General features: G+C 38.7%; 1 protein-coding gene across 4 annotated transcripts in view; it reads right to left on the bottom strand.

Moving 5' to 3' along the window:
* TTC17 (tetratricopeptide repeat domain 17) overlaps nt 1-18,141 on the bottom strand; it is a 139,660-nt gene that overhangs the window by 47,060 nt on the left and 74,459 nt on the right. For 3 of the 4 annotated variants that reach the window (XR_013403946.1, XM_015114424.3, XM_015114426.3), the window contains exons 17-19: nt 8,991-9,161; nt 1,200-1,459; nt 582-735 (exon numbers count right to left, since the gene is read on the bottom strand). Coding sequence is in view for 3 of the 4 variants with exons in the window: in XM_015114424.3 (XP_014969910.1) it covers nt 582-735; nt 1,200-1,459; nt 8,991-9,161 (585 nt within the window). In the remaining variant the exon portion in view is untranslated. The remainder of the gene's footprint in view (nt 1-581; nt 736-1,199; nt 1,460-8,990; nt 9,162-18,141) is intronic. The other variant, XM_015114425.3, reaches the window with a different exon arrangement.

Below are 18,141 nucleotides of genomic sequence, written 5' to 3' on the forward strand. Positions count from 1 at the left end.
ATTGCTGATGAGGTTGAACATCTTCTCAAGTTTAGTGGCCATCTCTGTGTGTGTGTGTGTGTGTGTGTGTCTGTGTTTGGTGAACTGCCTATGTACGCTGCATATATTTTATTGAAATACTGTATGTTTCATATTGATTTGTAAGTGCTCTTTAAATGATATTGATACCCTCTGCTTATCATATATTCTGTAAATATATACAAAAATAATCTACAAAAAATACTTTGCTTCAGTCCTTTGTCTTATTTTGTGGTGCTTTCCAGTGTCAGAATTATTATTTTCTTTCTCTCTCTCTGCCTTAGAAAGTTCTTTCTACATGGAAAGAACATGTAAATATTCACCTAGTTTTTCTTCATTTATGATTTATTACACATAATGTTAAATCCACTGGATTTTCATTTCCATAATGTTTTAGTGTTTGAACACTTTTTTCATTGATACAGAAGACAGACTGGTTTCTTGATCACTTTGCCCCTTTATCATCTCATCTGAACTATTTCAAGTTACAAATACAGCCTCTGTGAGAAATGAGACAGTGATATCTAAAACAAGAAATTGGCATATTAAACATTCGAATTTACCTTGTGGCCCAGGAGATGCCACCTTGGGGCCAGTGATCTCCAGGTTTGCTTGGTAACGATGTCCATTTTCTATCTGACTTGTTTCTACTTTTTTCCCAGGAGTTTTCTTATGATCTCCTTTGGGTTTCTTTACACGTTTGACCTGGAATGTAATCTGGGAAACAGAAACATGTTAGGGACAAATGAGACCAGTGATCAAATCTGTCAATGACTTGTGAATACTAGTTAAGAATAACCAAGTCCTGTGCTCAGGTTCTCTCCTTGAATTTAACTCTTAAAGACCTAAATAAAAAATGGTTAGTGAAATGAACAAAATAACCTAGTCTTGAAGAATGTATAGGAGAAACTGAAAAGAAAGATGTCTGAACTGGACAGTTCCAAGTCTGCAGGCTCTGACTGTGGCTTCACACCCATCCCATTTCCTCCTGCCTCCCAGAAGAGCCAGCAATACATAAGTAACATGAAATGCTTCCTCCCGGTAAAATTCCAATGTGAAGGCTGTCCTGGAGTGTGCAGCCAAGTAGTGCCACATATCCAACAGAAACTTCCACTTTGCATACTAGGATCCCCTGAAGGACATGGGCTACAATTTTGTAAGAATTAAGCTGGCAAACTTACCCATTCTGTTGCTTCATCATCTTCACTTCTGCAGTCTCCGTAGCAAGAGCTTCTGGCCACTCCATCCTGGGGACCTTTCTTCAGCACCCGTATTCCTTGTAAGTCTAGACGCCGCCCTTTCATCTCCAGTGCACCCCCAAAGCCTTCCAAAGGCCATGCCTGCTGAAATTCATCCACCAAAGCCAGTATTTCTTCTGACATTTTGGTTTCATCTGAGTTCTCCATCTCGTCAGAGCCATTGCTCTCCTCAACCACCGTACCTGAAATTCAAGGGCCAGCATGTTAGTAAAAGGTACATAGTACTCATTCAAGTCCTTGAGTGACTCCAACCCTGCATCTGGAGAAACGTTTTGGCTCTGCTTAGAGGCACTTCTATAGCCCAATGTGATAAAAATACCATTCAGCATCTTCAAAATACATAATAAAATACCAAGTTTGTCATCTAGCGTTTGCCAAAAGCCTGGCTGAGAACAGTGGCAGCTAGACAGCAGGCAGGCAGAGATTCTCTTATTAGTGAGCATGAGGACAGGTATGTGATATACTTTTTTTTAAAAAAGATCCACTTGCTCTACATTCAAAACATAGATGGCAAGGATGAAGCTTATTATGTTATTTAATATATGGGATTCTTCAAGGTTTATTCAAATATCTGGACATAGCTGTGTGTCCAGACCATATAGCTGGCTTAACTGACTTAACTGAAAAATGATTTGTTTAATAGAAAACTATCCTAATTCTACATGAAGGCTCCCATTTTTCACTAATGGCTGATATAAGAAATAGCAATATACTACAATAATTTCTTTCTAAAATGATTACCAAGATATTATTTAGGTGGCTCAAGTCTCTAAAAGACCCCGATGGAAGACTCTCAGCATAATGGCCTAGCAAAAATTCTCTCTCTTGAGAACTCAGTATGTTTCCTTTATTATCCAATGAAGGCTACACAACCCTCTTGAGTTTTCCTCTACGCTTGAATAACAAGGAAGTTCAGAGAAAATCAGCCCGAGTTTCTTAATAGAAGGCTTTCTTTTAAAAAATTCTGCACTACTTAACTTTTCCTGTTTATTTTGTATTAATGGCTGGATGTTACATTGTGCATTCCATGAAAGTTATCCCTAGTCCCTTTAGGAAGTAGATAGGGTACAAGAACAAATAACAAAACATCTCCTTTTGTAACATATACCCACAGGAAAACCTGAGAGCTCTGGGTTGATACCTCACAAAACGCCAGTTTCATTATTCTAGTGCAGTAATCTTCAGTTGGTAATTCTGGCTTGTTCAGGGATTTAGAACATGGTATCACAGCCATGCACCACATAATGAAGTTCTGGTCAATGATGAACTGCATATACCACAGTGGTGCCATAAAATTATAATACTGTATTTCCCCTGTACCTTTTCTGCATTTAAATACGTTTAGAGACGCAAATATTTACCATTGTGTTATGCTTGCCTACAGTGTTTCAGCAGATAAACGTGCTGTAGAAGTTTGTAGCCTAGGAGCAAGAGGCTACACAATATAACACGGGAGCACAGTAGGCTATACCACCTAGCTTTGTGTAAGTAAGTACAGTACACTCTATGATGTTCCCACGATGGTAAAATCACCCAAGGACGCATTTCCTAGAACATATCCCTGTCGTTAGGCAACATACTGGGAAAAAATCATGCTGTTTAGCTACAAAGAGTTCTGCAAACCCAGTAATCCAAGGCTACTGCTTCCCTGTGCTCCTAACATATGGTAATATTTATCATTATTTAAAACTTCTGAGAGAGAGGGGCTTTCATCAATGGAAACTGATATTCAAATGAAGAGAGAATACGGAGCTTGCTGCAGGCTTCTGTTGCTGGTAGCCATTAGGCTTTTCTAAAGGCTGCTGGGGTTGGGGCAAAAGCAATTGCTAAAAAACAACACTAAATATGTACATATTTTTATATTTTCTCCTCACAGGTGAGGAATAAGTAGATTATAAGTGTGCTCTGAGTTAGCAAAAAATAAACCAAACTTTATTGATAGCCTACTATGTGTCTATCTCTGTAAGCTGTAGGTGGGAACAAAAAAAAAATGGAAAGTTTCTAACCTTAAGAAATTAAATATAATGAATTTATAATCAAGTTGGAGACAGAAAACTACATACATGAAATAATAAAGAGAACAATTAACTTTTTTTTTAAGAGGAAAAAATACTTGCATGTAATCACAAAATGCTTCTTAGAGAAAGGCGGACTACCTGAGGCAGGATTTAGACAGACAGAGTAGAGGGCCAGGGAGGTCACTCCCCAGAGTGACTTTTTTTTTTTTGAGACAGAGTCTTGTTCTGTCACCCAGGCTGGAGTGCAGTGCAGTGGCACGATCTCAGCTCACTGAAACCTCTGCCTCCTGGGCTCAATTGATCCTCCTGCCACAGCCTCCAAAATAGCTGGGATTATAGGTGCAGGCCACCACACCCAGCTAATTTTTTTTGTATTTTTGTAGAGATGGGGTTTCGCTATGTTGGCCAGGCTGGTCTTGAACTCCTGACCTCAGGTGATCCGCCTGCCTTAGCCTCTCAAAGTGCTTGGATTCTGGTGTGAGCTACTGCACCCAGCCTTCCAGAGTGACTTTTTTTTTAAAAAAAGCATGTATGCATAGACTCATTTGTCCACACACATACATACAGGGATAGTAAAGGCACATGGAAGGCATGACCAATTTCAAATTAATTACAACCAAGAATGTATACAGGGGATAGCAACAAATAAGACACTTAGGAAAGGTAGGTGATGTTACAAATGTGTGAGAAAGTCATGAAGAGGATTCGTTGTAAAGGGAGCCTCTTGTTTCTTAAGCAGAAGAATAACAGGATGAGGGCCATAATAATTACGAAGGTTAAAGTCTTAGAGTAGTAAATCAGTTTGTGTATTGGAACAGGGGTGTTGGACAAGGAAAGAGAAGACAGAAGACAAAGAGACCAATTAGAAAGGTATTTAAGAATCTTTATAAGAGTTATAGAAGTGTCCCAAAGGATTATAAATCATGCTGCTATAAAGACACATGCACACGTATGTTTATTGCAGCACTATTCACAATAGCAAAGACTTGGAATCAACCCAAATGTCCATCAGTGACAGACTGGATTAAGAAAATGTGGCACATATACACTATGGAATACTATATAGCCATAAAAAAGGATGAGTTCGTGTCCTTTGTAGGGACATGGATGCAGCTGGAAACCATCATTCTCAGCAAACTATCACAAGAACAGAAAACCAAACACCGCATATTCTCACTCATAGGTGGGAAATGAACAATGAGATCACTTGGACACAGGAAGGGGAACATCACACACCGGGGCCTATTGTGGGGAGTGGGGAGAGGGGAGGGGGAGGGATAGCATTAGGAGATATACCTAATGTAAATGACGAGTTAATGGGTGCAGCACACCAACATGGCACATGTATACATATGTAACAAACCTGCACGTTGTGCACATGTACCCTAGAACTTAAAGTATTAAAAAAAAAAAAAAAGAGTTATAGAAGTGGGTTGTCTTAAGGTAAAGGGAAAAGGAATTTTTTAAAAAGGGAGGGTAAAGAGGTATACAAGGAAATGTTAATGGAGAAAAATTAGTAATAGGATAGGCTCAAAGATGATTTCAAGATTTTTAAGTCTAATGTGAAAAACTGGGATTTTTAATATATGACTATAGGTTTAGAATCTGTGAATATGTAAACAGAATGATATTTATAAAGACAATGGAGTTAGGAAAGGGCAACAGGATAAAGACTTGGAATTGTAGACACTAGTCATTAATTCATGAAAATATTTGTTGCTGTATCTAGCAATGTGCTGAGGGCTGGGTGGTAACAACCCATGGAACTTACAGTCTAGACAAGAATGGATGGAGGAATGTATCTTCAGATATTGTCCTATATAGAACACTGCCCTACACAACTGTCCTGTACAGCTGAAAATACAGAATTCTGGTTTGGTGAAAGGTCTGGATTGTAGAGAGATCTCAGAAGGTTTCGAATTATGCTTGAAGCAAGAGGAACAACTAAATCTTGCTGCTTGTAGGACAGATGGTATGATATAAACTGAAAACGATTTTCGTTACCATGCACCATTTTCACACTGGGAAAAAGAAGAATAAATATTGTGAAGTTGGAGAGAATGTGAGCATCCACAGTGAGGTTTATGTGAGATGTGAGTTCACATCCTTTACGGAGATGAAGCCTATTCCAGGGTAGTGGGAAGGTTTATGGTTGTATCTGAGCCATATTAGGTGCTATCAAGAATCACAGGGACTAGGAGAAGTGTTAACAGATGAAGCTATGGGCCAGGCATGGTGACTCACGTCTGTAATCCCAGCACTTTGGGAGGTCGAGGTGGGCGGATCACCTGAGGTCAGGAGTTTGAGAACAGCCTGGCCAACATAGTAAAATCTTGCTTCATAAAAATACAAAAATTAGCCATGTGTGGTGGTGGGCGCCTATAGTCCCAGCTACCTCGAGAGGCTGAGGCAGGAGAATGGCATGAACCCGGGAGGCGGAGCTTGCAGTGAGCCAAGATTGTGCCACTGCACTCCAGCCTGGGCAACAGAGCAAGACGCCATCTCAAAAAAAAAAAAAAAAAAGAAAGAAAGAAACGTAGCTATGCATATGTAGTTCTGTTGAAAACAAAAAGAAGCTTGAAATGTTCCACACACACCTGGAGATTCATGTTTAAGTCTGGGCACCTCACTTTAGGAGATGTGCAAAGCAGAGCACATTCACAGAAAATATACTTGGCAAAAAGTACTCAAAACTTCAGAAGAGGGACTGAAGAAATCTAGGGGGATCCAGTGGCAGGAAGAGTAGCTGATATATTACACCAAAAATTCGGGCTTGAAAAGATTTTGAAAAATTCCAAGGAGATTACTTCAAAGACAGTGAAGAGACTAGATGCCATAACATTAAGTTATTCAAGGAAGTGGGGACATTTAACTGAAGAGAAGCAAAGACACAGGAAAGGAAGGTAGGCAGGAACAATAACCATACCTACAGGAATGTGCTATTAATGAGAAACAAGACTGACGTTGCTGGCCTCATAAGACAAAACTAGAAATGAGAGGTCATGTTTTAGCTCAATATTAGGAAAGACTTTTGGATCAGATGACAATGGTTATCCAGGAAGAAACTGGGATCACCACACCTGGAATAGAAATAGAAGCCAGTTAATGGCTACAGAGAACACTACTCATAGGGAGTGGAATATCAGAAGCCGATTAACAGAAGGTGACTATATTTGATAAGAAACAGCATTAACAATCTTGGAAGAGAAGTTTCAAGGAGTTTTAGGGAGCAGAGGATGGAAAGATGAGTGCTACATTCAAAACAAGACAGAAGTAAACATAGCCATAGAAAGAGGTAAAGAACACAAATTCAAAGAGATGACCAGCAAAATCTGACCGAAAACATCTTCCTCCAGAAATCTTGCATGAGTAATATCAATGGGTGCTAGAGTACTTAAGATTGTGGCTTCTAAAGGCAAGTAAGGCACATACTATCTTTAATAACAATACTGTAGAGGGAATATGTCCCTTTGTCTCACAAAAAAGAAAGAGTATTCTAAGGAATTAGACAAACTTGGTTCCAAATTAAGATTACCACCATAGGGCCGGGCGCTGTGGCTCATGATTGTAATCCCAGCACTTTGGGAGGCCGAGGCAGGTGGATTGCCTGAGCTCAGGAGTTTGAGACCAGCCTGGGCAACACAGTGAAAACCCATCTGTACTAAAATACAAAAAAATTAGCTGGGTGTGGTGGCATGTGCCTGTAATCGCAGTTACTTGGGAGGCTGAGGCAGGAGAACTGCTTGAACCCAGGAGGTGGAGGTTGCAGTGAGCCGAGACCGCGCCATTGCACTCCAGCCTGGGTGACAGAGCAAGACTCCTTCTCAAAAATATAAAAAAAGATTACCACCATAGGGCCTTGGGCAATTCTGTTTTGAGTCCTAGGGTTCTCTTGAAAAAGCAGTCATCTGGTTTGAAGTCGATTGGAAAGCTGCAGATATGCTTATGATTTAACATATAAGCAATGACATAAAATTTCAAGCCAGTAATCAGAAAGCACAAAAGACTTAGATTAAATCACTCGGATAAAGGTAGGTAGGGAAATCATTCTCTTCTGAGCAGAAAACAATAATCATAAGTATTCGTTGCCACCAGTGGTGTTCTTCCTTTTTCTAGCTGGGTCAGTATAGCAAGAGAAAACTGGGAACTCTGAGTAGATAACCTAGAAAAGCAAACAGGGAACCTTTCCTGTAACAATTCTTGTGCAAATATATTATGGCTCCCTTGAACTGAACAGATGTTTACTGATCATGTACTATGTGTATGTGCTTGTAAAGACTTTGACTCCTGAAGTTGCAGTTATACCTATGTTTGTAGAATATTTACTGGGTTCTGAGTACCAGGCACTAAAATAAATGCTTCACCAAGTTATTTCATTTAAATACTCAAAACCACTCTATGAAGCATTTTTGTTGGTTTGTTTTTAAATAAATGAGGTAAGAAAGGCTCAGGAAGATTAAGTAACTTGCAAATCTGATCAGATCTACATTTTAGAAACAACTCTTTGGACGTACAAAAAATTAGTAACATTGGTTGTTTCCACTTTTAAAATTCTGTATTGATTACATGTATTATCTTTCTTCACATACAGATTAAAATAAAAGACTAGATTTAGAGAGCCAAATTGAGACGCTACTGCAATAGTGCAGGCAGAAATGAAGAAAGTCTGAATTCAAGCAGTGGCAGAGGGAATGAATGAAGAGATATAGATGCAACAGGTCTGAGAGATTGACTGGATACAGTGGTGTCTGGGTGAGTTATGCTGTTGTTAACAGAGATCAGGAATGTAGAAATTAGAAGTATTTCAGAAAATAGGGCCCATATGAGGAGAAGTTCAATTCTGGATATGTTACATTTAAGTGCCTATGGCACATCCAGATGAAGAGTTCACTAAAAAAAAAAAAAAAGTAGAAATAAGATCTGGAGTTGTAGAGAATGTCTTAGCTGAAATATAGGTCTGGAGTCATTGGTGTAGTCAAGGGTATTTGAATCACCAAGAGATAATACGTAGAAGGACGAGAATAGAAGGTCAAAGTCAGGATCCTGGATAACCCAACAAATAAAGGGCAGAATAAAGAGTAAGTGAAATAAATTTTAAAAGATGGTGTGTGGATAGAAGAAAGCCAAGAGAAAGCGATATTCCAGAAGCCAAGAGGAAAGAAGAGAGTTTCAAGAAGTGGGGAGGAGTTATGCATAGTTCCAGGTACAGTAAAGTGGTCAAGTGGGTGAATACTAAAAAGAAGTCATGCATTTTGGCAATTCTGATAATCTAAGCAAGAACCATTTAGTAGAATATAGCTCAAAATGTGGTCATAAAATGGAATCTTGGGAGAGGGCGTAATAGGTAAGCCCATTATTCCAAATCTTCATATTTTATTGGGTTAGTGTAAAAGCAACTTATGTTCCTTTTACAATGATTTACTCAATATACTAGTAACATTAAGAAGACTGATACATAAACAAATCAGATTTGTTCTAGCAACAGAAGACACTAAAGTAGAGAACAAAGAAAGTGTGAAGAACACTTTCACACTATAGTTTGTCTTCTGCCTCACCACCTAGGGGTCACCCTCATGATGCTACAATATGATTGTTAAAAGAAGAAAACAAATTCTTAAAAGTAGAGAAAAGCCTAAGCTTAAAGCTTGAGAGTTGATTTTTCCCCAGAAGCACAGCTTAGGTCAAATCAACTTACTTTCAAGTCTAAGGGCATCTGAGTCCCTCCCTGAATTCTCAACAGAGAACACAGGGTCCTCCTCTGTTCCTCTCTCAGAGGGCTCTTCTTCAGCAGCATCCAGTGACTGTGAGTTGTCAAAATATTTCTGTTTGTCATGGCTGTTGTCCAGGGTTTTTTCATGACAATTACCTCAATGACAAGAGACACAGATATAGCACATTAGAAATATCTCTCTTGTGTAGTACTATAGTACAAGGTCCTAAAATATCAAGAAGAGCAAAAATGTGACAATGCTGGTTTTTCTTCAGAACATACAAAAATCAGTGAGCTGCAGCACCCAAAGCCAGATCATTACTGTGATTCAAGCTTTTGCAATGAAGTTCAAGTTTCAGTTGTAGGCTATTGTCAAGTATTTGGGAGGATAAAAACAACTGTAACAACAAAGATTAAGCCCCAAGACCTTGTTCCATTCATAACGGCCATGAAATATTTTCTTGAAGTTAGAAGTATCATCAAAAAGTTTTCCTTCTATTTGTGAGAAATGACAGGTTAATACCTGGATAAGTCTGAGATAAATTATAGCAGAGAAAAATATATTTTTGCATCATGGCTTAAAATGAGATATATCAAAAGATGACAAATTATTAAAAATTAAAAGCCAAAGAATTAAAGGGAGATGATGGCAGAAAGTCAACAATTAAGACTGCAATGTAACATCTGGAAATGTTTTGCAACGTTTCTTTTGGAAAACAAGTTCTGGTCATGTCAATAAAAATAACTTTTGGCACATATAGTGGGAATGACCTCTACAGCGACTTTTACCTATGAGTCAAAGGATTTTGATCCTATTAAGAGTTTTGTGTTAGTATGAACCAAAACCCCCACTATTCAGCTCTACCTGATGGTCATTCTCTGGGTAGGAGAGTATGTTACCAGATAGTTGTATCTAATATGGCAGCAATCTGGCTGACATCTGTCCCTCCTTTGACTACCCTTGGTTAGTTCTAGCTGATCTGGCAAGCTGAATAGCTATCCTCTTTGCCTGCTGTGTTCCATGGACATTGTCAATGAAAATGCATTTCCAATGGAGAATCACAGCTTTCCTGTTAGAGGAAAATTCTTTGGTTAAGAGTGTAGAAGTAGCTGCTCTCCTTTACCAGAACATTCAAACACACTCTAAGTTTATTCTTCAGAGAATGTTGTCTCAAAGATAGACCGATCTATCTATCCATCTATCTATCTATCCTTCTATCAATCAATCAATCAATCAATCATCTTATCTATATGTACAGATTCACCAAATCAAGCTCTCTCTACATGAATGGAAACACAAGATGTCTCTTTCTTGACTGATGGCTCTCTTAGATTTCACAATTTACGGAAGTACTTCTAATGCCATCTCCCTTACTGTGCCAAGAAACTGTAATGGACTCAAAGCCTTTTCCAACTTAATGACTTTAGAGTAAGGGGACCACATGTTTAGAGAGTCACTTTCCATTTTCCACTTTTACACTATTATACATTGGAGGCTACCATATTTAACAAGACTATGTCAGAAATTGAGGATTCTTTTAAGAGTTTCAGCTCTCAAGAAACTGACAAACAACTTGGGGAGACAGTAAATACAAGACAACAAAGAACACTTGTTCCAAATAAGTGCTTCAGAGAATAAGCTTAGAACTCGAATTTTAAAGAATAGGCAGGACTTATAGAAGGAGAACTACAGGAAATAGAAGAAATATTTTTTGAATGCTTTATATTTTTTCATCCACTTTATCCTCATAAAAACCGTGTGCATCTTCATTTCACAAATGAGGAAACTGATTCTCAGTGAAATAAAGTAACTTGCCTAAAGTCAAAAGTAGTAGATCTGAGATCTGGATCTGAGATCTTTATCTTATTACAAGGCTTCTAGGCTTCCCCCTGGTCAGTAGGGAAGGCAGCATTCTAGGCAAGGAAGAATAAAGTGTTGGGCAAAGCAACAGGGACAGAAATTCTCATTTGTGTTTGGGAGCAGTGAAAAGTACAGCTTGATAAAGACTGAGTGTGGTGTATGTGTGTGTGTGCGCGCCTGCCCATGGAGGGCTAATGGGAAAGAAGCCACGAGCAAGGGGGGTGTGTGTGTGTGTGTGTGTGTGCATGTCCGCCCATGGAGGGCTAATGGGAAAGAAGTCATGAGCAATGGTAGTTGCTTTCTTTCTCCAGATTCTCCTATGACAGGACAGAGGTTGTTAATTTGCCCTCACTTCTGTTTTCACCATCTGGTATGTGTAGTTAAGTCAGGGGAGCTAAACGTAAGAGCATTAAAATAAAACAGAATCATGACATCAACCAACTCTGCACACCCAATTGAGTATAATTTATTATGAAGAACATCACACTTCTCAGAGACAATTCTTAATTGGGATATAAATAAGCATGACTATTAAAAGCAAAGAGGAAATAATTATGACAATGATGCTGATTAAAGCATTCTTCACATTGACTGACACAGGTTGTATAAAACATTATAAAAGCAAAGGACAAACCTTTAGCACTAGAACCCAGTGAAATTGTGTTTTCTGAAGTTGATTTCCTCCTTCAACATTTGATTCTCTTCTGTTTCTCTCCCACCCTCTGCCCACAGTAAAAATTTAATTGGTCTCATCTTTTTAAACTTATGCAATACGAAAAAATACCTTGTAGGTAATTTATAAAATATTGTGTGCACAAGGGACCCTGAAGCTAAATTACTCCTTCTGCATGACCTCAAACTCAGACATCTTGTGCAAGCCATGTGCATTCTAAGAATGTCTTGTCCTCAAATTCAGGAAATTGGGGCCAGCATCTCTCAGAGGGAGACGAGAAGAATCAGGGAGGAGAACGGGAGGAATAAAAAAAGAATAAGAGGTTTGTGTTAGGGTATTTCTCGGAAGTAGGCATCAAAATGATCACATAAAAGCTACATGCTTTAAGATTAGAATTGTGAATACTAACTTTCTTACAATAAACTATTAAAAACAGACCAGTTTGGCCAGGTGCGGTGGCTCACGCCTATAATTCCAGCACTTTGGGAGGCCGAGGCAGGAGGATCATGAGATCAAGAGATCGAGACCATCCTGGCCAACATGGTGAAACCCCATCTCTACTAAAAATATAAAAATTAGCTGGGAATGGTGGCGCATGCCTGTAGTCCCAGCTACTCAGGAGGCTGAGGCAGGAGAATCACTTGAACCTGGGAGGCGGAGGTTGTGGTGAGCCGAGACTGCGCCACTGCACTCCAACCTGGTGACAGAGTGAGATTCCTTCTCAAAACAAAACAAAACACCCAAAAAACCAACAACAACAACAAAAAAACCAGACCAGTTTAGGATTCTGATATGATTTGCATACATAGTTTGGCGATATTTGCATTGCCTAATTTTTAAAATTACTCCTTCCAGTTTCTAAGGGTAAATGAAGTATTTCAGAAGAACTTAAAATTTCTCTTCTTTAGACTACAGTATAGGTCTGCTCCAGCTCAAAGGGGAACTAAAAAAACTGGCCTTTGTGGAAAAATATTGCCTGTTTTCCTGGCAGAGGTCGGAATGATGTTCTCATTAAAGAAACACAGGAAAATATTGGAGAAGGAAAAATGGAAAGATACCTGGAAAGTAGCAAGTCATCTTCTATGCATAAGACTTATTTTTTGCTGACACAAAATGGGGAGATTCTATGACTTACACTAACCTTGAGAGGTATGATTTTTCTTTAAAGGAACAACACTATTTAAATCAAATGCTTTAGGTAACAAGGTCCCAGGTGACAACGGAAAACACTTTTCTGTGTAATGCTGTTACTTGCTTGCAAAGCATTTAGCATCTAATTCAAATCCTGGCAGTTTGGTTTTTCTTAGAAGTAAGAGACTATAAGACTATCAACTAAGTGTAAAACTCCAAAAAGGGTATTTCTGATTCTGGAACTACTATGAGATCCTAGTATATTAACATTATTTTCTACACTTAGAGTATCTCCTGCATAAATAGCGTTATTAATACTAACCTATCCTACAAGGGTGTTTGGAAAAACAACTACATATTTAATATACCTTGTCAAAGTAAAGTCTCCTGAGGGGTAAAGACACAACTTACCATGTCGCCAAACAGTTTTTCAAAGTATACTAAGGTCTCAGGATCTCCTATCTTCTCATCTTAATTGTTTACAAATTGCTAGAAGATTATTTTCTACTTTCCAATTAGAGTTGGGTAAACACGTATTTGTTAAAAAGAATTCTTACCTTCTAAATCTCATATATTGGTAGAGATTCCTGGTTGGGTAACTTAGGATGCTTTTTGGTTAGTTATAATAAAGAAATGCCACAAATGAATTGAGAGGCATCAAAACTTGGTAAGAGCCAAGTAACTAAAGCCAGCACCAATGATAAGATCATGTGGTTCTTTTAGCATTAGAGCAGTGGTTATGGGTACAGACTGGGGCAAGACAAGTTACTTTTACCTTTTTGTGAATCAGTTTCCTCATCTACAAACTGAGTTTTTTGTTTTTGTTTTTTAAGAGGTGGGGGTCTCACTATGTTGCCCAGGCTAGACTTGAACTCCTGGGCTCAAGTGATCCTCTTACCAGCCTCCCGGTGTGTGCCACTGCACCCGGCTGCAAATTGAGCTTAATAATAATATCCATTTCGTTAGGTTGTTGAGAATTATATGCAAAGAGCCAGACCACTGCCCAGCACATGGTAAGATGCTAATATTATTAGCCCTTGACTCCCTGAAAAGCTGCACTGGAATAGTAAGTTATCCCAATGTAATCTTTTTAAAGTAAGGCCTTTTAGTTATAGCCAACTCAGAATCTCTAGTATGATCAATTAACCGGCTATTAGAAATTATCAGGGTATCCATCTCACGCCAGTTAGAATGGTGATCATTAAAAAGTCAGGAAACAACAGATGTTGGAGAGGATGTGGAGAAATAGGAACACTTTTACACTGTTGGTGGGAGTGTAAATTAGTTCAACTGAAGACAGTGTGGCGATTCCTCAACGATCTAGAACTAGAAATACCATTTGACCCAGCGATCCCATTACTGGGTATATACCCCCAAGGATTATAAATCATGCTACTATAAAGACACATGCACACGTATGTTTACTGCAGCACTATTCACAACAGCAAAGACTTGGAACCAACCCAAATGCCCATCAATGATAGACTGGATAAAGAAAATATGGCACATATACACCATAGAATACTATGCAGCCATAAAAAAGGATGAGTTCATAATCTTTGCACAGACATGGATGAAGCTGGAAGTCATCATTCTCCACAAACTAACACAGAAAGAGAAAACCAAACACTGCAGGTTCTCACTCATAAGTAGGAGCTGAACAATGAGAACATATGGAAACAGGGAGAGGACCATCACATGTCAGGGGGTGGGGGGCTAGGGGAGGGGTAGCCATTAAGAGAAATACCTAATGTTGATGACAGGTTGATGAGTGCAGCAAACCACCATGGCACATGTATACGTATGTAACAAACCTGCATGTTCTGCACATGTATCCCAGAACTTAAAGTATAATAATAATAATAATTAAAAAAAGAAGTTATCAAGGTATCTGTGTAATTTCAACTTTCTGTGTGTGTATGTTTGTGTGCATGTATGTAGGGGATACTGGAGGCAGCACAGAGTCCATTTCTACCAATCTTTTAGAAGAAAGCAGCAATTAATTCAGATCAAACTCCTTAGCATATCTAAGCCCCAAATTATTTAGTACACTTAGAAATTAGTCTCACAGTCGGCTCTGTGCTCTCTAAAGGACATTTTAATAGACAGACTGCCTTACAATATGAAAAAAGGCTACAGGTACCATGTTAACTATACTCTTTGCTGTTCAATAACTCCCTCCTTCTAGGTTTTTTGTTTTTTGTTTTGAGACAGAATTGCTCTGTCACCCAGCTGGAGTGCAGTGGCATGATCTGGGCTCACTGCAACCTCTGCCTTCCAGGCTCAAGCCATCCTCCCACCTCAGCCTCTAGAGTAGAGACAGGGTTTCAGCATGCTGCCCAGGCTGGTCTCAAACTGCAGAGCTCAAGTAATCTGCCCTCTTTGGCCTCTCAAAGTGCTGGGATTACAGGCACGAGCCACTGTGCCCAGCCCCCTCTAGTCTGTTAATCTTATTTCACTCCTTCCCCAAACATACTTTTTGCTTTCATACAATAAATATGTTATATTCCTATGCAACTTATTACATAACTAATTTCTAAGACATAAATAATAAACTGATTTGTAATACGAGCCATAATTCAAAATGTAAGGCAAAGATGTTATAAAAGTGGTCTTTGTGAAACAGTGGAATATTCTGTTTTCCTACCATCCCTGCTTGAACAGGCTTATATTATACTCTACGGTCTCCTTTCTTCTGCCTTTCAGAAAAGTTACCCTACAGGAAGCATTCTGATAGATTCAATTAAAGTACCTAGGTGGAAAATACAGACATCATCATCCTTTTAACAGGTATGAGTGACTTTTTATATAGTATTTTCTCCTTACCTTTCTACCCAACTGCACTCAAAATTATGCAGTTAAAAATGATTTCTTTTGGAAATAGGTAGCTTAGAAACACATGGTGACTGTTTCCTTTTATTATAATTTAAGCTACCTAATAACACTATTTCGTATTTATCTTTAGTAAAATATAATCTGTCTTTTAGAAGAGATAGCAAAATGCCATGAACAAAAATATATCTTTCAGTTGTTCACCACTGTCATACAAAATTACTTAAAAATATTACCAGGAAGCTTTTACTACAGGTGACATGTGGGACTTTGGTACCACACAGAGTAACAGGTGTAGCTGAGGAAGAAGACCTTACTGGGAATAGATACCTTTATGATTTTCACCTCCAGCGGTTATAACAGAGTCTAACAGACCTTTTACCAAGAGGAACACTTCCATGGTATAAATTCAAATCCTGCCTCAGTTGCAGCCTTACTGTACAAACTTGGGCAAATCAATTTACATCTCTGTGTCTAGGATGTTTTACTCTGAAAGGGAGAGACAAACTACTGTCCTACTGTCAGAGGATTCTTGGGAAACATCGTTAATGAAACCACTGCTAATATAAGCATACAGAACCTGAATCTGGGTGAAACCTAGGTTGCCGATGACTGCATCTGAGAGACAAATGAAGATGCCTCACCTCCTCTACCCTGTTTTATCCTCTATTTGGAAAAGAAAAAATAAATTATTTGAAAAGAAATAATGGCTCCTTAGACCTGTTCTCATTCAGTAATTACTGCTGAATGAAATTCTTTGCAGAATGTTTTAAAATAATGGTTATGTACTAACTGACCTCAAAAGTACAATGGCAGAGAGAAACAGACCATATTAAAGACTTGAAATCAGCACTCTCTCCTGGTGAGGTGATTAAGTCAGAAGAGTTTACAGGAAAAAAAAAAGGAAAGAAAGAAAAGTATGTGATTCCCAAATATGAATGTGTGTGTGTGTGTGTGTGTGTGTGTATGTGTGTGTGTGTGTGTGTGTTTCCCTTTTACTACATATCCTGGAGTTGAATTCTATCCTGGGAAATACTCTGTTCACACATGGTCACACCTGGAACTTGCTTTGCCCAAGAACTTAGAGCTGAATTGATTTCTGCAGACCTATATGCCCCTGCATCCCACATGCCCTGCCTCCTTTTAGAGTAGAGAAAGGAGAACTGGCTATAAATCTGGCCTCTTGGTCTTGCCATGTAGCCTTCTCTTAAATGACTAAAGCACAGGAAGCAAAGTCAGCACCAGTTGAGACACAGATACCATGACATGTAGGCTGTGTTAGAAACTATTTTAATGAAGAATCCAGGGTTTCAGCAGTTATAAGTGCTTCTAGAAAGGTAAATGATCAGATTACATATCTAAAGCAAATTTAAAATTCATTGTAAGTTTACTATGAGACTTTTCCATGCAGAAATTATATTGAAAAATAAAATTAACAGACATAGCTATTTTTTTTTTTAATTTAAATCTCTGGCTTACTTCAGCCTAGGGAACTTTTCTTTAAGCAAGATTACTGGGGAAACAAATTCAACAGACTTCCTGAGACTGACCCATAGTGTTAGTTTTCAATGAGGGTCAGGAGAGCCATTAGTTTATAACTTTCATTAAAAACAGGAGGGACTGAGGGTGGGACAATACAGGCCACTTGTTAGATGTGTTAGCTCCTAGTGGACCAGCAAGACAATACAATTCCATTTTTCTTCTCCCTCTTACAGCGGGAACTGTAGACTTTAAAGGAGATTTGTATCTACTTATGTACATTGAGGGGGGTTTCCTAGGAAAGCACTCTGGGCAAACTTTGGGTAGGTACAAGTTAATTACTCTTTATTACATTTAATACTTAGTTACCTGAGTAGTTCAGACTTGAAATATCATCAGCTACTTTGCCATTAAAGAATATTCTATGTGCTAAATGTTGGGGGGAAGAGCATGGAATGCTTGGTGAGCTGGGGTATGCAGGTGGAAAAAGGATAGGTTTCTGTACTCAAGGAGCTAGGAGAGTCTTATTAGAGAGTTGTGTGATGTACACAGATAACTAACATGGCAAGTCAAAGGAGCCAAAGGAGAGGCACAATTAAATTGTCTGATTACACATTACTTGTAATTAGGAGATCAAGTAAGGCATATGGTGGAAGTGGGTCTTGAAAGATGGGTAAAAATGGTACTTTTGTGTGTGTGTGCTGTGGGAAAGAGCTGGAGAGTTATGGGATAGAGCTGCAGAAAAAAATGTGTGCTAACTCATCAAACTAGCAAAGCAGGATGTATGTAGTCAAGAAAACTACCTGCAATAGCATCATCATTTGGTACCAAGATTTGGTACAATTTCCATGGATTCTGCAAAAGGCAGATGTCATAAAGTTCTTCTAGTCAATGACTTTAAAATACAACCTATCTTTCTGATTCCATCACACACTCTTACAGTGAGTCTGCTTCACTCAATTCTTAAACTTAGAACAAGCCTACAAACAGTTGGAGGGGGCTTAGATTTCCTAGCTACCCACAACCATTAGTGTTTACCATCTGCCTCTCCTTTTTCCTGCTATGAGTGGTCACCTGCTGACGCAGAGGAAAATGATCTAGTAGGAAAGTGATCAACAGACTTCGTTTACGTAACAAGTATGATATTTAGGCCAACCAAA

This window comes from Macaca mulatta, chromosome 14 (genome assembly GCF_049350105.2).
Source record: "Macaca mulatta isolate MMU2019108-1 chromosome 14, T2T-MMU8v2.0, whole genome shotgun sequence".
Classification (NCBI taxonomy): domain Eukaryota; kingdom Metazoa; phylum Chordata; class Mammalia; order Primates; family Cercopithecidae; genus Macaca; species Macaca mulatta.